The 18,253-nt window shown below is 37.0% G+C and overlaps 3 protein-coding genes across 3 annotated transcripts; 2 read left to right on the top strand and 1 right to left on the bottom strand.

The window, feature by feature from the left end:
* Positions 1 to 38: 38 nt before the first annotated feature.
* On the bottom strand, positions 39 to 6,278 carry LOC117627606 (pre-rRNA-processing protein TSR1 homolog). The gene is made up of 22 exons (XM_034359763.1): positions 6,146 to 6,278; positions 5,944 to 6,058; positions 5,761 to 5,837; positions 5,602 to 5,679; positions 5,346 to 5,477; positions 5,169 to 5,219; positions 4,955 to 5,095; positions 4,721 to 4,843; positions 4,497 to 4,574; positions 4,174 to 4,266; positions 3,980 to 4,102; positions 3,731 to 3,814; positions 3,392 to 3,490; positions 2,980 to 3,180; positions 2,233 to 2,308; positions 1,878 to 1,981; positions 1,532 to 1,791; positions 1,359 to 1,445; positions 1,051 to 1,284; positions 870 to 948; positions 700 to 763; positions 39 to 561 (listed from the first exon to the last, which is right to left on the bottom strand). The coding sequence occupies exons 2-22, from the start codon at positions 6,026 to 6,028 to the stop codon at positions 443 to 445; spliced, it is 2,388 nt and encodes a 795-aa protein (XP_034215654.1). The 5' UTR covers positions 6,029 to 6,058; positions 6,146 to 6,278; the 3' UTR covers positions 39 to 442.
* A 110-nt stretch (positions 6,279 to 6,388) lies between these two features.
* LOC117627607 lies at positions 6,389 to 8,722 on the top strand. Its single transcript, XM_034359764.1, has 6 exons — positions 6,389 to 6,483; positions 6,604 to 6,766; positions 6,885 to 6,978; positions 7,193 to 7,392; positions 7,576 to 7,686; positions 8,480 to 8,722. Exons 1-6 carry the CDS (start codon positions 6,424 to 6,426, stop codon positions 8,503 to 8,505), a joined length of 654 nt encoding a protein of 217 aa, XP_034215655.1. The 5' UTR covers positions 6,389 to 6,423; the 3' UTR covers positions 8,506 to 8,722.
* Positions 8,723 to 12,372: 3,650 nt separating this feature from the next.
* On the top strand, positions 12,373 to 18,105 carry LOC117628217 (histone deacetylase 15). Its single transcript, XM_034360611.1, has 18 exons — positions 12,373 to 12,498; positions 13,023 to 13,282; positions 13,393 to 13,563; positions 13,687 to 13,801; positions 13,932 to 14,002; positions 14,357 to 14,432; positions 14,586 to 14,650; positions 14,948 to 15,003; positions 15,611 to 15,734; positions 15,846 to 15,971; positions 16,076 to 16,126; positions 16,510 to 16,578; positions 16,696 to 16,804; positions 17,060 to 17,139; positions 17,269 to 17,351; positions 17,441 to 17,486; positions 17,572 to 17,743; positions 17,844 to 18,105. Exons 2-18 carry the CDS (start codon positions 13,025 to 13,027, stop codon positions 17,960 to 17,962), a joined length of 1,791 nt encoding a protein of 596 aa, XP_034216502.1. The 5' UTR covers positions 12,373 to 12,498; positions 13,023 to 13,024; the 3' UTR covers positions 17,963 to 18,105.
* Positions 18,106 to 18,253: the final 148 nt, after the last annotated feature.

The following is an 18,253-nucleotide window of genomic DNA, read 5'->3' as shown; positions in this document are numbered from 1 at the left end:
ATGCATCAGAATGTAGTCTTGGTTATAAATTGTTGGTATAGAAATGAAACATACTGATATATGTATGTATGTGTGTGATAATGGAGAATCAATTCACGCAACAGGAGCAAACGGTCAGCCCTCTCACTACACTACTAAGAAATTTTGTGTTCTAAAAAAGTAACCGAAAAAAGAAGAAAAGAATATAGAGAAGAATAACAGGTATTTTACAATCAAGCCTTCGGCACTCAAAGTTCGGGTGTCCTAGCAGAGCAAAAATGAAAATTGGAACCAACAATCTGAACCAGAGCTTCATTCCCATACAAGACACGACTTTCTTGTGTGTTTGAAAGCAAATCACTGCAAGAACAAGTCAGGCGTCCAAGACACTATCTTCTCAAGCGTCAAGAATTGGGAAGCACTGTAAGGGTAAGTGTCGCATGGCCGGCCGGACACTATTTGATCAAGCATCAAGAATGGGGAACCGGTGGTCCGGCCACTTGGGATACGAACGCTTGTACAAGCTCATGCATACTGTGTCATGCTGCTGGAGGACCCCATTGAAGATGCATTTCAATGCCCCTGAGACAATTATATATGGAACAAAAGAAACCCTTAATAACTACTTAAAATATATAAAGCACAACCGGAATATGGAAATGAAAGGTCTGAAATGGCATCTTCCGATTAATAGTTTTCCACTATTTGGGATAATCTTACCGTGTGTACCAAGAGGCTCCTTGATGCGACCCCGACGACCACATTTGGTCCACACTTCCACAGGCTGCCATCACCACGCACGTTAAGAAACATATTCACAATAATGATTGTAATATTTTACTTCGATAAGATACAGCACAAATTAAAAAGATATGGTATGAGATTCTCACCTTGAACCATTTCACGTCCTCTGGATTATGGAACATATACCTTACAGAAGCTTTTAGTTTTGATACTCGTTGAGGGTAACTGCATCAAATATGCTTTCAAGTTCAATCAATCAGAACATTCAAAGGAAAAAATCTGTGCCATAAACGTCACCACCACCAAAAATTTAATAATAAACTGTACCCAGTTAAAGTAATCTTCTTTAGTATAATTCTGTCAGGGTCGATGCTTTTCAGTGTACCAACAGCAGCAACTGCAGGTGCAGTGCCTGCTCCCTCAGAACTCCTCAAAGCTATCAAAGGAAGAGGAGGAAAGGAGATCGGAGCATAAATTGAAGCCATGGAAAAACGGCCTGCATGAAGAAACCTCTCCATTTTGTGCTTATCTGAATTCATGTTGTCAGTAGAATATATTGGCCTGCAAAGTGAAGAGCAAAAGCATCAATCACTAAACTCAATCAGAAGAACAGTTGATGGCATTAGCGAAACTACCTAGCAATAAATTGGCGAAACCCAACATGAAATATTAATTCGTCTTTGGCTTTGATAGGAGCACTGTACGAGTCATGCTTCTTTACGCTGCAAACATAGATCACCCAGGGTCATGAAAAAACCTTCCTTTACGAAGACCACAAAACTGCAAATTTTTCCCAACTACAAGATACCTGAAATGTAGTACAGACATCTTGGACTCATGCTGCAAAAGACCGCATGCTGTAACAGGCATTGTCTTTGCCTGATTACATAATTTAGAAGCAACACTAGTTGGCACATCTTTGATATACAGCCTTGCATATGAGCTAGCAGTGGCGCAGTCATCCCTGTTTTGTTGCTCCATATCTAAAGCTTTAGCAAGGACGTTTTTCTGTGTTCTGTTGAAATTATCAAATGCAAAGATTCTGGCATACTCTAGAGGCAAAGACTCCTGAAGTTCATCAGACACGAAAGTCAGTTGGACAGTTGATGTTCAGAAAAGAGTGAACTACTATTACAGAATTACAGGAATATTACTTTGGGATCCCATGTAGAGGTCCTAAAGGACTTGAGGCCTCTATACTTTGCAAAACGTTTTCTTGCTGGAATGTCTAATGGTGTATCCACTTCATCTGGAAATTCTGAAAAACATAACAAACAACCATTAAAAGCGAAATAAATAACGCAGCAGTAATATAGTTGACTTCAAGGTGCTACAAATATAGTTTTAACAATATAAATCATATAGCAACAGAATGAACATAACAAAACTTCAAGTTATTTCAAGCAGTATTTAGCTTCCATGTGTAGGAAAGCTTTGCCTTAATGAATGAGTTTAAATACAATTGTCTTCAAAAATCAACAGTATATAGCTTTTTAAAAAGATAAGTACCCTCATCATCAGCATGTGCTTGCTTTATTTTTTGAATTTCATTCGCCAACTGTTCCTTGGTCAAGTTTTCACCTTCCTGTAAAATAGAAACAAAATGAGTAAGTCCTACAACGTACAGAATTGGAACAAAAGAAAAATAAATTTCTTCTTGCTGACAGCACATTAATATTACCATTATGACCTATTCTTAAGTATAACGTTAATAGAATCCTTAGAGACAAATACACAATGGATTCCGTTATTTATTTCTATTTTTGGAAGATTTCCTTGAATTTTAAAGCTAATTATGAGCATTGAGGGTTGGAAGATCCAGGTATAACCTAGTTGGCATTCTTGAGAATCAAAGGACCTTTGTTGCATTACATATTAATGAAAATGCTGCAAATAGGTTGACAAAGCACCAATGACTGACCAAATCATCAGTGAACCCCTGCTATTCAGCATTCTAGTTCAAGCCAGTAAGACGAGTGGTTCACACACGTTTGGTAAAACGTATTGTCTAAAGTGGTATGTATTGAGCTTAACCTGGAGAAACACTAGGGATTCTCACCATCTAGAATGTGGTTGGCATTCTTAAGTCTTACTTTTTTTCACATTCGCAAATGACAGTAGCATAATAATGGGGTTCCATTTGTTATTTGTTGTGTCTTCATGTTAGATAAAAATCAGAGAAACCGACTAATGCTGGTAAGTTAGTAACGCACTAAAATCACCTTGATGCATAAATAATAAACATGCTAAACTCACCATCATTACTGAATCAACATCAGTTTCTCCATCAGAGTTCCCAAAGCTTAAAGACGCTTGGTCATCACTGAGATCCGAATAATTAGTGCCCTCTTGACCAGGATAACCAATGTCCCCCTCATCCAATACCATACCATCCGCTTCCTCATCCTCATCAGTACTTGATCCCTCTTCATCTGTACCATCCACAATCCAAGCAGCCTGCAAGAACAGAAATCATGCCTCTGATATATCACTAAAAAATCTGTCCATTACCTCTTAAACATGAACAAACAAAAATGTCAAAGAACATAAGATATATTGAAAAATTCAGAATTATGAAACTGTTTCGCTTTAAGTTGTGTTTTTTTTTTCCTGGGCTCTGGCCCCCACTGCACCAAAAAGAGAGAAGAAACTGACAGGAACTGCAGACCTGGTATTCTGAAGTGCCTCGAGGAAGTGTCCTCTTTTTCTTCTTTTTTTGTTTCTGACTTTTTTCAGCCTCAGCCATTTCTGCCTCTGTTGGCCATGTCTGACAAAAAAGATTCATTTTATAAGAAGCATATTAAGAAAATCCAAATGTAAAACATATTCACCGGTTGAGATAGGAGGAGTATTCCAATTGACATTCTTCTTTTGTAATTCAGGTATCATCCACTCAAATACCACCCATCTTTGTTTTATTCATTTTTGGATAAGCAATATACAACCCATATTCTTAATGAAATTGAGTAAGATAATAATTAATAGAATGAAGATGTAATGTTGTTACCTGATCACCTGCCAGGGGATCGGGAACATTCTCAACTAGTAAAGGCTCCTGCCTCATAGGATCGGGAACCAAAGAACGGAGGACCTTGAAATAGGTAAAATTTCAAATGAGAAACATACGTCATATGATAAACTTATCATCATGAACATGCTTCACAAATGAATAAAAAGCATCCAAATCTTATCACTACAAGGAAATAACTTATTGTATAGACATCTTCTGCTTATATTTAAATGAAACAGCCAATACCTCTACATCACACACTTCATCTGAATCCATGAAATCCTGCTCTTTTCTTGCATTCAAAGGTAATGGATCCTTGAGAATTTCCATTTTGGACAACTGGAAATCTCCCACACCAGAAACATGAACCTGATATAAAAGAAAATAAGACAACTGCCAAATCATGCGACCAAGGTAAAGTCTTTGGCTGAACTAATTACCAGTTGATTCACAGAAAGACTGCGAGCACGCAGATATCCAGTAAGGAGAAGGGTACAATTTCCCGAATTGAAATCATCTGCTACCATATCAACCTATAAACACAAAATGAGTTATTACAAAATCTTTCTTATTTATCAAATTCAACTTTGCTTCTTTACAAGAATAGTAGTTGTTCTACAAGGCACACATGCCTTGCCATATAAGAAAAACTTCTTGATGTAGAACCGTTCTGCATCACTTCTACTATATATTTCCCTTTTTTTTTTTCCACCTTTACCTAACATAGAATGAAACAAAAGTTAAATAAATAGAAAATGAGCACCTTCTGAGAAATCAGGTAAGGCCGTTGACTTCGCCAGTGAGGAACTGAGAGCCTTTGCTCCTTAAAGAGCCACATGAACTGCAAATATAGTAAGATGATGCGAAAGCTATGAGAAGCATCAAATTATGTAAATATGAAACGAAACAAAATGCCATGTGTATTATAACCCCCTCTGGACTTTTAACATTGAAGGCTAAGTTAAAGAATCTGTAGTCGACACATACCTTGTGCAACTCATCCTTTGTGTCAGCTGGATAAAATTTACAATCCTCGGGAAATTCAGAAGCAAGACTAGAAGAACACGTTTTCTTTGAATCATGTCTTCTTTTCATGTCAGTAGGTAGATCCTACATGCACCAAAAAAGGAGAATAAATCCTATATCAAATTGGGCAAAATCTAATTATCCTAGTTCGATAATATTACCATGAACATACAAAGCACATCAACAATAACATACACGAATTAGCACAGCAGTGCTCGGTAAACCAAGGGACCTAAAGACAGAAAGACAGTGACTTCCAAATGAGTCAATGTAGTCAGATGTGCTTCCTTCACATGAAGAGCTCGCTGAAGCCACAAAAGCAATGAGATCAGCAACCTACAGAAATGAGTTTCTGTGTCAGAAAAACCAAGAAAATTAGGATGAATACACAAGCTACAGAATTTCTTACCTTGGCCATTTCCAAGCATGATAGCAGATCCCCATGAGGTGCTTTCAATACCTAAAGAATTACTTGAGTTAGATACTTAGAAATCTTCACATCAGTCATCAATGTTAACAACTTTGTGAACCATAACATTTATATGACAATCATTCAATTAAAATACGGCAGCAGAGGGGGGGTTACCGTTGTTCTCAGTTTGTATTCAACAGAAGCAACTGTTGGCAAGGTGGCATCATAACCTTGTGGAGATAACAAAGAAAGAAGGTCCTCGGCAAGTGAATTTAGGTTTACATCAGCAGAAAGCCCGAACAAAACCTACCATTAGTGGACGTTAGAATGATAATAGAGCTGATAAAAACGTTCTTATATTTTAATATAAGCGCATTAATCCCTCAAAGCCTTTTTCTCTATCAGTTCCAACTGAAAACAAAATACTCACAATCACACGGGGAGCACTTGCTGATCCACTTGAAGCCCTCTTCTCTTTCAAAAGAGCTGCCCGCTTCTGTTCTCGTAACTACAGAATAGTGAAGTTGAGCGTTAGGTACCCAAAATGAATATTGGCATGAGAAAGAGGGAGATTTTTAAAATAAATTACCATCTTGTTACGTTGAACTCGAGCTGCCCGAGCTCCCTTGGCAACATTGTGCTCTGATTTACCAATCCTACTCTTATCTGAAGCACCAAAAACACTCAATTTATACACACCAATTGCATTGCATAGCCGTTATGTCTAATTTTCCAGCAAACAAAAGAAGGTGGAGGGAGTAGCATACAGAACCTGAAGTTTTGTGGAGATTACGCGAAGATTTGGAGGCAAAGCGCGTCTTGTGGGGCTTGTTTACTTGAGCTCGCGAGCCTCCCATGGCGGCTCTTGCAGAGAAACACTATACAGTCTGCGAAGCCAACAAAGAGAAATTAGCAGCAAAGCTGAGTAGCAAGAGAGAGAGAAAGAGAGGAATCCATGGGTTGCAAAAGCTTACCTATTTCCCTGCCGCAGCCGATCACTCACCGCCGTGCCGCCAAAAGAGAAAGAATTGAAGAAGAAGGAGAGAGGGAGAGAAGGAGAGAGAGGCGGTACGAGTGTTATGAACTTTTGGACCCAAGTTCTCTCAATAGGGTTGGGCAGGGTTTACTCAAAACGCCGCGTTTTAACTTAAAAGGAGTAAAGGACTGTATATATAAAAACGCGGGAGACTTGGAAAGAGGACCGTTAAGCAAGCACACATACACACTCGCAGAGTCGCAGAGAGATACGAAAATGGAGGATTCGGGGGCGATCCTCTGTCACATCTCAACCTTGAAAGACATGCTTGACCAGGTAAAGTGCACCTCCTCCTCCTTCTCCATCTCCTATCTCAGTCGAAGCTTCCATCTCCGTCAAAGTTTCAATTTTCAACCAAATTATCTCCGATCGCTCATAAACTGCTTGTGAAATTAGGTGAACGAAGAAATCGAGGCGAATATTCAGATCACGCGAGAGATCGAATCGGAGATCGTCAAGTGCTCTGAAATCGAAAACGCTCTGGCCGCCAAAGAATCGGACCTCACCAAGACGCTATACGTCTCGCACTTTGAGCTCACTGGATTGCTCGCCGTCACCAGTAAATTCTCTAATTACCTCTAATCCTTCCCATTTTTGCTTATTATACACATTAATTGGAGCATTAATAGTTTATCAGTCACTTAATTCGACTTTTTTATTAATGTATTTATTAACAGAAGATTTAAGGAACTCGGTAGAGATTATGGAGAAGGAATTGTGTCGTCTAAGAATGAAGCGCGATGAGACTCTTAATAGAATCCACGACCAGCGGTATTTTCCTTTTTTTAATAGATTATGAACGTTTTTAGTCTCAATTCTGATATGAATGTTTATGGATTTCACAAAAATTGTAACTTTTTCTTTTCTTTGTACATGAAAATTCTTGCCAAGTAAGAATTAGAACTCAAGAACGTAACTGGTATCTGCATTAGGTACAGATAGGTAACTGAATGAGCTGTATTTTTTTTTTTTTTTTTTTTAACAGGGAAAGGTTTATTGCAATGTGCTTAGAATTCCAGAAGGACATTGACAAGGCGAATGATAATGAACTATGCATTCTTCTGTCAGAAAAAGAGTTCCTTGAAAATGAAATTCATATCTTGGAAGAGAAGAACAATGCTTTAAAGAATTCAATGCTGGCATTTGTTGAGGGAATTCTTGAAGATCTTATTAGTAGCAACTCTGGTACAAACTTCTTCCTTATTTTTGCACATTTAATTTAATATTTAATGGTTTAAGAGTGTTAAATCACCCTAGTGTGTGAAGTGTGAGCAAGTCTCCAGTCAATATGTTGTATCAAATGCATATATTACTCTTGTAGTTTTCTTTGTTGAAGTGACTTTTTTACTACAAATTGTTGGCATGCAGCTTTACAAGTTGAGATACAGAGTGGGAGTCAGGAGAACGATAAACTGCTGAAGGATATTCATAATATGAAATCTTCATTGCTTTCAACTATTGCAATTGAGGATATCAGAGGTAAGTTTTTATTGTGATATAAATGATCGAGATAATTGACGATATCTTTTTAGATTTTGAAATGGATTTATTCATTTTTTAGTAAAAAGTGGGCCGTGTCAATGGAAGACATGTAAAAGTGATATGTACACACCAGTGGTAGTAGCAACAATAATAGGGTTTTTGTTGTATTTATGCACTGTAAAGTGGTAGCAGTCCAGCTGATGAAGTGGGAGTGACGGCACCATAGCTTGTGTGTTCCATGCACTTGGATACTTATTTCTCTTGAAAGGTCTTTTAAAAAAATTCAACAGAAGTGGAAAATTAGTTAAGGAGATGTATTGATTTCTAGAGAACAATTTAATGAATGGCACGCATGTACCCATAGCAAATTGAAAAAAGAATGATACAATACAATAAAGGCATGCAGAGCTAGTAAAGCTCCTATATATTAGCATGGATACAGTTTTTTTTGAAACCCTTTGTTGTGTGATCTTGGAAGTTGAAGTTTGCAAAATAACCAGTGGTGTTTTTCTTGTTTCTTTTCTTCGAATTGGAAACCGGCATGTTATATCTTGTCTGATTAGAAAGGATGAAGATTAAGATCACATGTGATGTTATGATCTCTGTTCTGTATATGTACAATATAATAAATGGATAAGCATATGCACTATTGCTAAACGTTATATATGATACCAAACATTATCTTCAATCATTTTAGTGGCTGTGAACTTGGCATTTGTAGTTTCGTAACCCCACACATCAATGAATTTATATCTGTTGCACAGTTTCTGAACAATATGTGTCATACCAGGTGCACGATCGTGGACTGTACTGTAAGTTGAAGGTGTCCCTCTGTTTCTACCCAAAGAAAAGGTGTCACTCTGTCCTCCAATTAATTGCTAGGCCTCACTTGTACTTCTGAAATCTTTCCTTCATAAATAGTTTCTAGCATCAGGCTTTTGCAGTCATGCATGCTGCATGCAGCATTTGTTGTTTGAATACATTTGGCTTTGATTCTTGTCAAGTGGAAGAAAGATGGTCAAAATTTTTGACTTGCTGCAATTTATTTTGGGTTTGTACGTCAAAATTTTCTCTTCTTGGGGAGGTCAGTCAGGAGCAGATTTTCAATCACATTTGTTCTCATCTCTCTTCCAATTCATATATACTTAAAAGTTAGGGCTCCCCTTCTCATTTGGGTCGGTTCTGACCTCTGGGTAGGGTCCAGCTCCGGCCCTTCGGTACTTATCCAGGTAAAACTTGTCCTTGTTCTGTCACTTTCAACTTTAGGTAGGGGTCCAGCTTCAGGAATTGCTGAAACCTTGTGTGCTTATGCGCCATTTACCAGTCAAAACTCCAAATGGGATTCTCTCTGTTCTTTTCCCTTATCTATTAGTTTTTCCCGTTTCTGATTGTTAAACTAGCACAGACAAGGCATAGTGACTACAATAATGTTCTGTCTTCTTTCACTGTGTGTCCATTTGATTTGATGTATAGTTAGATGACATATTCGTGCACACAGCTTGATTAGATTTGGCTAGAAAGAAACTGCAATGTCAAAGTTTCAAACTCAAATTGATGACTTTGCAAAGGCTAGGTACCCTTTGTTGTATAACCCACAAAGATGGAAAGTACTGGGAAGCTCCCATGTTTAAAAGGAGACGAAATTAAAGTCGTGGAGGTGATAGATAGTTCAACCTAATAAATAGAATGTGGCTCAAAGCCTTTGAATAAAACTAGTTTGTCTTCCATGTCACGGACAGTGACCATGTCTCTCTGGTGAATTTCACGTGCACCATGGCCCCCGGCCGTACCATACAGCTAGCTACCTCTTTTGTATTTGTGTAGTAATTGTTGATTCAAGTGTTCTCTATTGTCAATTATCATGACCACACCACAGCACGCCTTACAAAAATTCCACCGGTCCTCTGATGATTAGAAAGCCAAGAAGAACAAAGAAGCTGAATCCTTTTGTAAATTGGCCATGCAGGGTTTGGTTCATTCATCCCAAGTTTTAGTTTTCGGTGTCAAATTAAGTGCTCAAGTTGTCAATTAAGAACTCATAATTGACGTTATGGTACTTATTTAAAACGAAGTTAATTTGGTCCTGTTATCACCATGTAGCTTCGTCTTGATGACGCTTCATGTTTGGTTTCTTTTGGGACCACACATTATCTTCTCCCTATAAGAAACACACCCTTCCTTCTCTTTCTCATGAAATTTAGTCATCTCTACAAGGTGAACCTAACACGTATATATATATATATATATATATATATATATATATAACAATGATTCATACACAAGAGTGAAGAAAGAGCCATGGGATTCCGCTAGCTAGTGTTGTGGGAAATAGAGATGAAGATGAAGAGTAGTGATGATACTGTTGAAGCCTCCAAGAGAAGGTTTTCATGCAAAGGGTCGTGCGGGTTTCTCAAAGAAGGAAGAGGAAGGCTCTACATATTCAGAAGATGTATTGTTATGCTTCTTTGCTGGCATGATTAGTATGCAAAGCATGGTGTTTGGAGCTACGATCACCTCCAAACTCTTTCCTTTTTCATTTTTCAATGTTAATATGGACTATGTATAGTAATGAAATGTCTATTGACTTTCATTTTGTGTCTCCTAAATATACAATTTTGGTGAAGTCTTGGTCTTTCTTCTTCTTTCTTTCTTTTTTCTTTTATCTTGGCCCTGAGCCATGGTCGGTGTGGGACTATTGTTGAGTAATTTGGCTCGTGTATGTGACCTTGTTTTGGTCCAAAAAGGAGCCAAAAAAGATGATGACAGTAGAGAATCCAATCAGTGAGGTTCACATTTTGATCCCTGCGTGGGCCTGTTCACATTTTGGCCAAAACCACAGCTTTGTCTACAAATTGCCAGTTACTAATGAAATTATTCTTGTTGATAAAAAAATAATAAAAAATAAAAAAAAGATTTTTTTTTTACTGCTACATTTGATTTCACGCTTTACTATACTATTGTTCTTTCTGCAGAAGAATGATAAAAGGCTATCAGATGTGTAATATCTGAAGTGTATCTTGTACACCCATTAACTAATGCATAACCCTTTGGTTTAGGGTTACAATTTCCATGTCTGAGAGAGTTGGAATCGACTGGAAAAAAAAAAAAAATTGGAAGACTAAATTGAAACTCAAATATAAGTTCATGGACAATAAAACCCCAATAATTTATTATATGCGGTTTTCCTTCAGATCATTTACAACCTTCCATCCTGTCCCTTGGTTGCTCCTCTTATATTTTACCTCGGCTTTTCTTGTTTCTACAGGGGATTGTTAGGGCCGTCCCTGAGATTTTGAGGGCCCTGTGCGAAACTTGAATTGGGGCCTCGCATAATCTAATACGAAAATACTATAAAATTTTGCCATAACTTAATGTCATAAACATTTTTTTTTTCAATAACTAAAATTCACCATCAATAAATATGCAATGACAATCATAAATCAAACTCATAAAAATTTAAATGTTTCCATTTGATAAAGTTAAATGTTTTGTACAAAAATAAGCTCCTTGTGCCCCTATAAAGTCTCTTGCTGCCTCCAATAAGCAATCTGTGTTTAATAGAAAAAAAAAAATTGGCAATCACAAATTAAAGAGTAGTTGCACACAAATGTCATTAACAAATTAGATTATATTGCATTAAACACAAAAGCAACAACAAAAACATACCTGATTATCCAAAAATCATTCACATTGTATTTGCTGTCTTATTTGAAGAATTAAAATTATTACGAGAGCTTTTACCCCAGAAGAAAAAAAACACAGCTAGTACAATACTAATGTCTGAAAATTGATCTTCTTGAATTTTTAGAAGAGAAATCATCAATCAAATGTTCATAATCAAGTTTTTCAAGAAGTTCACTTTCAATTGAAATCAAAGAGAAATTGATGAACAAAAGAACCAAAGAGAAATTGTCAAAGGATTGAAAAAAGAACCAAAGAGAAATTGATGAACAATGATGATTACTTACCAGAAAATCAGAGTTTAAGAGAAAGAAGAAGTCATGAAGCCTTTTTCATGGTGTTTTGAATGAAGAAAGTACTCTTCTTGAAGGAGAAAACCTTTTTTATTTTATTTTTAAGAATGTTTGGGGAATATATCATATAAATTCCTCCTTTGGTGTGGTTAAATTAAGCTTCACGTTGCCTGTTTGTAAAAGACTTTCTGTTTTTTTATTTTATTTAAATTTTATAATTATGTAAAGTTTGAATGCAAAAATAATATCAAAAAAGGCAGCAAGTAGAACGACCTCAAGGAGCATCGAACTCAGGCCCTTTTGCCAAGAGAGATGCGCTCCATCCAACTCCTCTGAACAAGCTGTTGTGTAAATATCTATACGCTACACTATATATACAATTCATATAATATTAATATATATATAATATAAATAATTTTTTTTTGGGGCCCTTAAAAATCGGGGGCCCTGTGCGGTGGCGCCACTTGCACCACCCCAGGGCCGCCCCTTGTACTTTCCTCTTCTCTTGTTTTTTTTTTTTTTTTTTTTCACCTTACGTGAGAATATGAGAGAGAGCGAGATGAAAGTAACATGGTAATTCATTGTAACTCGTAGTTATCCTTATAGGTGCGTGCATGTAAAGTATTAAAAATATACGGGGCAGAATGAAAATTACAAAAGAACGCTAGATAAATAATAATAAAAAATAAAAAGCTTTTTGGGTATCATTGCAAAAAAAATAAAACAGTCAATATGATAGTTCATAGGTCGCAGCCTTCTGGGCTTCTGCTTTCCCTTTGAAATTTGCTGTGGTTTTGCATCTACAGCAGATTCCGGCACGTTTGTCCTATCCCAGGTAAGATTATCAATCCCTCTCCTTCACCTTCTTCCTTCTTCCTTCTTCCATGAGTAATTTCAAAATCCTGTATATATATATCATGTATATATGCGTTCCGTACAATCTAGGGTTTTCTCATTCTGTCTCTAGTTCCGGCTTACACACACCCACACACAAAAATTACTGTATGGTATAGAAAGTTCAAAACATAGACTATCTGGGCTACTAACTGCACCTTAAGCTCATTAGTTCACTAAAACAAACTTAGAGAAATTCTTGAAAAATGAACATTCGAACAGTAAAATTATGTAAGATATTAAAATTAATTAAGTTAAATGACAAAAAGAAAATGATCTTTTTCTCTTTTTCTCTCAGTTTTTATATATATTTATTTAAGGCTTCACACTACTAACGAAGCTAGTGAAGCTGGTAATTTGTTTTCAGGCTTCATTAGTTTCTTCTCTTTAGACTTTTTTTTTTTTTTGGGTAACATGTTGACCATATATTTCATAACAACTTTTTGACGGTTGAAATTTTTGAAGGAATGATTCTTGCTGAAAACCCCCATGTAAGCTCTGAATACAGCTTAGCATCAGAAACACTTCAAATGAGTCGTTTAACAAATGGGGAGGCCGAGATAAGTCTTCACAAACCAAACAATCAAGTTCAATGTCAAGGCTCTAATGGGAGATATGGAAACTTGGGGTTTGATGGAACGAATGGTAGACCTTGCCGTGATGAAAATTGTGGGAAAGAAGATATAGGAGTATCCAGCGGAGATGCATCAACTGATGTTTTAAGTGTAAGTGGCGCATTTACTCACATTCAAAAATACTGTTTCTTGGAACAAACTTCATGCTTTATCTACCCTAAAATGATTGCCTTCACATATGGAACTTTATTGTTCTGCAGAAAAAGGCAACACAGCAAAAGGAAATGACATTAGAAGATATGTACAACCAAGACCTCAATGACGACGATGATGATAGTGATTGGGAGCCCTTCCCACAACATGTAGAAATTGTGAAGTGGTTCTGCACTAACTGTACAATGGTCAACCTTGATGATGTTGTCCATTGTGATGTATGTTCCCCCTCTCCCTCCTCAAGATTCTGACATACAATTCTTCCTTTCATATCATCTGTTTGTATTTTGTAAGGAGACCTGGTTATGGAAGGATAATTTGGTGCTATTATTTCCGTGCAGATATGCGGGGAACATAGAGAGTCTGGTATCTTGAGGCATGGGTTTTTTGCATCATCCTTGTTACAAGATTCAGGCCTTACTGAGATTGGGGCCGACACTAGGGAAAGACACAAAGGTGGGTACATGATTCAGACCTTACTGAGATTGAGTCCGACACTAGGGAAAGAAATTAATGTTGAGTTTTGGTAGACTGCCAAACTTGTATCACAGTGGAGTTAATAGTTTTTTTTTCCTGGTAAGTGCAGGCTCTCAAGATTCAGCATCAAATAGTTCCACTGCTGTAGGTTTTGATGAGAGAATGTTGCTACATTCAGAAGTACGGTCTTGTTGTAATACATGTCTTCCTCATACTCTGTTAGTTTTCTCATTTATTGTTCTTTTTATTTGTAATTCAGTGTTTTGTATTTAGATGCAAATGTTCATTTTCCATGACACATCACTTAAGCCAAGATCCACAAAGCAGTTTTACTAGAAGTTTCATGTCAATCCTATCTGCATACCCAAGCTGCAGTAGTTTTAATATTCTATATGTGTTTTTTTAGTAGCTATTGTTGCGTATTATATTCACTATATTTTGTGACATTGATGTTGTAAGTTGGAAAATGCTCATTTCTGTTTGTGTAATACTTCTATTCTTTTTTCTTTTCTGGTGGTTGTTATGCTAGAGCAGGTTCAAATGAAGTCACATCCACACCCAGAAAGACCAGATCGTATTCGAGCGATTGCTGCTAGCCTTGCTACAGCTGGTATTAACCTTCGTTGAAGTTCTTTGTGCATGCCAATTGGTACTATTAAAGGATTGTAACTGTGGCTTGCTGTGTGGTAATTTGTCTAGTAGTGGTTCTTGGTGTTATTCTATTTTAGATTGATAAGCAAATGGAAAATTTCAACCTATGCAGGTATATTTCCAGGAAGATGCTATCCAATTTCTGCTAGAGAGATTACTCGTGAAGAACTTCAGATGGTAAGTAGTCACCCATCATCTTGGACTTGGAGGGCAAGGGCACACATCTGACCTAGTATTTTATGAATGCACACAACTAAGGAAATTGGATGTCTGTTGGTTGAGTCCTGATTTTGGAAGATTTTGGGGTTTGTAGTTCACTTCATGAAAAACCTTTCTCTGTGCTGTCATGACGATGAAGAACAGACTTCGTGTTGCTAGTTTGTCATTTAAAGGGAAACAAATTACAGTTATAATTTATAACGTCTTCCTTGGCCTATGATTTGTAATTCTTGGCTTTACATTTTGAAATTAAAGGTTCATTCTTTGGATCATATTGAAGCAGTTGACCATACAAGCCATATGTTTTCTAGGTATGTTCTTTTGCAGCATTGCTCTCTCTCTCTCTCTCTCTCTCTCTCTCTCTCTCTCTCTTGCTATTAGTAGGCAGCAAAGTTGTCAGGATTTAAGTGGCAATCCTTGGACTAATTTTACATATTTGTATATTATAATACGATTACATGAGTTGCTTTCCCAATAAGAGAAAAATTTGAAACACTCAAAATCAAAGCATCAGTGACAAGTTGTTCCAGAAACAGGAGGGAAAAAAAAAAAAACTTGCAAGAACGTTTTGACTTAAGCCCGTATCTGCCCTCCTGCTGCCTGAGTTTATGGAATTGATATTACTGTAAGAAAAGAAACACATGGGAGAAATATAGCTAATAAAATAGACTAAATTGTATTTATCGAAGCATATGCCTCATAAACGAAGCATCATGAATATGACATGAGCAAACATTGAAGTGAGGGTATCCCAAAATTGGATATGTTTTGTTCAGACCTATGCACAAAACACTTCTAATGAATTTATCCACCCTACCCTGTTCTTGAGTTAACAACATCAGATTCATTTATTTTGGTATGTAATGGTATGGTTGGTGGATGTTGTCTTTTTATTGATAAATTATGTATGATTGGCAGTTATTTCACTCCTGACACATATGCCAATGAACATTCAGCACATGCTGCTAGGCTTGCGGCAGGTTTGTGTGCTGACCTTACTAAAGAAATTGTTTCTGGACGTGCCAAAAATGGTTTTGCCCTGGTATGAAAAATAAATACTCTTATTTAGTGTGTTTCAGAGTTATGGATGTAACAAGAACTCTTTGAAAATCTCATTCTTCTTGACGTTAAGCACCATTACTGAATGACTCAGGTCCGTCCTCCCGGTCATCATGCTGGTGTGAGACAGGCTATGGGGTTTTGCCTCCACAATAATGCAGCAGCTGCTGCATTAGCAGCTCAAGCTTCCGGGGCTAAGAAAGTGCTAATTGTTGATTGGGTAAGGTCAATACTCTTATGTAATCATCTCATTACAATGTTTCTTTAGCTGCTCATATCTGGATAAATATTCAAACCTGAAAAATTATCCAATAAAAATTGCAGGATGTTCATCATGGGAATGGCACACAAGAAATATTTGACCAGAACAAATCGGTGAGCAACATAGTAGTTAAAACTTTGTCTTCCTATGTGCATTAACTTTTTAACGCCCTACTCATTTCCAGTTATATGGTTGTCTGGAGGAGGTAGTCAAGGATTGGCTAGGGCAGTTCTGTGCATTATAACTCTGAGGAGCTTTGATATTGGGCAATTTGAAAAGAGATAAATATCATGAATATTATGGAAATTGTTCTAGTCATTGCAGCAATTTCATAAAGCAAGTTGAGTAGATGCTTTTATGATGAACTGAACTAACCCTCCCCCACCTTTGTACAAAGTGTGTATTAAAAAAAATTATGTTATTGTAATGTGTCCATTCTGTTTGTACTGTTCATTTATTTAGTTTTTAGGGCTGATAAGTTGAACTTGTTCTGTAGGTCTTGTACATGTCCTTACATAGACATGAAGGGGGGAAGTTCTATCCTGGTACTGGAGCTGCTGATGAGGTACTAAATTGATTACAATTGGTTTTTGTTTTCATTTTCAGCTACACTTGCAGTTTCATATTTTATTCTCTTATGTTTTGGACTACAACTAATGGACCTAAGTGATGACTGCTTCAGGTTGGTACCATGGGGGCTGAAGGATACTGTGTGAATGTTCCATGGAGTCGTGGTGGAGTTGGAGACAATGATTATATTTTTGCATTTCAGCATGTTGTGCTTCCTATAGGTTGTTATTTCCTAACAAGGGACTTTTATCATAATGATAACTATAATCTTTACTATTCAATCATCCTGTTTTCATTTTGGGACAAATAAATTATGTGGGTTTAGCTTTTTCTCTCGATTATAGACACATCCCACAACACTCACGCACATGAATACATAATGTTTTCTATCATGTTTGATATCTACAATTGCCATATTTTGGATTTGATTCTCTGATATCCATTTAATGCATTCTGAACTGAATGATTTTTCGCAGCTTCTGAATTTGCTCCAGATTTCACCATTATATCAGCAGGATTTGATGCAGCAAGAGGTGATCCACTAGGATGCTGTGATGTAAGGATTTCTTTTATTTGTTTGCAATATTTTTATCCTTGTCTTTTCTGGTAGAAAAGAACGTTGCTGGAGACTGGACTTATATATCTCTTTAGTGTGTCTTACATTTTAGTGATTTTGTTCCTGTAGGTTACTCCTGCAGGCTATGCAAAGATGACACACATGCTGACTGACTTGTCTGGAGGAAAGTTGCTTGTTATTCTCGAGGGCGGGTTTGTGGCTCATTCTTTTACTTTTGTTTTTCTCTGAGGTTATGTTTCCATCTGAAGCGAATTTAATTAAATAATATTACTTTTTGCAGTTACAATCTTCGTTCAATATCCTCTTCCGCTACTGCAGTAATTAAGGTAATCATTTAATAGAACATCACGCGAGGAAATACATTGTATTTGGATATTCGATGTGTTTCTGACTTGCCTTTCCATGAGATAGGTATTGCTGGGTGAAAGTCCAGGATGCGAATTGGACAACACTTTACCTTCCAGATCCGGCCTGCAAACTGTTCTGGAGGTCCTTCAAATTCAAAATAAGTACTGGCCTGCTTTGGAATCTAGTCTAACAAAATTTCAGTCACAATGTAGCATGTACACTATTCAAAACAAAAGTGAGGATCTCTCTCTCCTTCCTTTGTATGGAGCTAGTTTAGCCGAGGGATCATATTTTTTCACATTCCTAAGTTCAATCCTTTATATCTTTGCCTGCAGAAAAACAAATTAAAAAGAGACGGCGGGCTATGGCACCAATATGGTGGAAAGGGGGAAGGAAAACTCTATTGTATCGTCTTTTAAATGGGCATTTCCATCTGAAACGAAGGTGTCTCTGATTGTACACAGCTAGCTTCGGGATCGAGACGGTGTAGTTTTGGTCCATTTTTTTACACAGCTAGCTTCGGGATGATGTCATTTTTCTTTATCCATGATGTTTTAACCATATATTATGAGAATTTATAAATTTAATTTCAGAACAGCTCTCTCTCTCTCTCTCTCTCTCTCTCTCTCTCTCTCTCTCTCTCCCTCCCTCCCTTTGACGTTTTTTCTTAAAACAGATCTAGACGGAAAACAATGGTTAGATTGCATATCTAGCAGCTTGCTGTTACAAATGCGTTTAACACCTA

Source organism: Prunus dulcis, chromosome 5 (assembly GCF_902201215.1).
Source record: "Prunus dulcis chromosome 5, ALMONDv2, whole genome shotgun sequence".
Taxonomy (NCBI): Eukaryota; Viridiplantae; Streptophyta; class Magnoliopsida; order Rosales; family Rosaceae; genus Prunus; species Prunus dulcis.
Note: the sequence above shows the minus strand (reverse complement) of the source record. Positions and strands in the feature narration are given on the sequence as shown.

Bases quoted from the DNA above. Each gene is read 5' to 3' on its own strand.
- LOC117627606 (XM_034359763.1), bottom strand. From the start codon at position 6,028: ATGGGAGGCTCGCGAGCTCAAGTAAACAAGCCCCACAAGACGCGCTTT. The intron at 5,680-5,760 runs GTAATTTATTTT...ACTATTCTGTAG, and splicing joins GAGTTCAACGTAACAAGATG to TTACGAGAACAGAAGCGGGC. The intron at 5,478-5,601 runs GTGAGTATTTTG...CACTAATGGTAG, and splicing joins CAAGTGCTCCCCGTGTGATT to GTTTTGTTCGGGCTTTCTGC.
- LOC117627607 (XM_034359764.1), top strand. From the start codon at position 6,424: ATGGAGGATTCGGGGGCGATCCTCTGTCACATCTCAACCTTGAAAGAC. The intron at 7,393-7,575 runs GTACAAACTTCT...GTTGGCATGCAG, and splicing joins TCTTATTAGTAGCAACTCTG to CTTTACAAGTTGAGATACAG. The intron at 7,687-8,479 runs GTAAGTTTTTAT...GTGTCATACCAG, and splicing joins TGCAATTGAGGATATCAGAG to GTGCACGATCGTGGACTGTA.
- LOC117628217 (XM_034360611.1), top strand. From the start codon at position 13,025: ATGATTCTTGCTGAAAACCCCCATGTAAGCTCTGAATACAGCTTAGCA. The intron at 16,127-16,509 runs GTGAGCAACATA...CTTGTTCTGTAG, and splicing joins TATTTGACCAGAACAAATCG to GTCTTGTACATGTCCTTACA. The intron at 17,487-17,571 runs GTAATCATTTAA...TCCATGAGATAG, and splicing joins CCGCTACTGCAGTAATTAAG to GTATTGCTGGGTGAAAGTCC.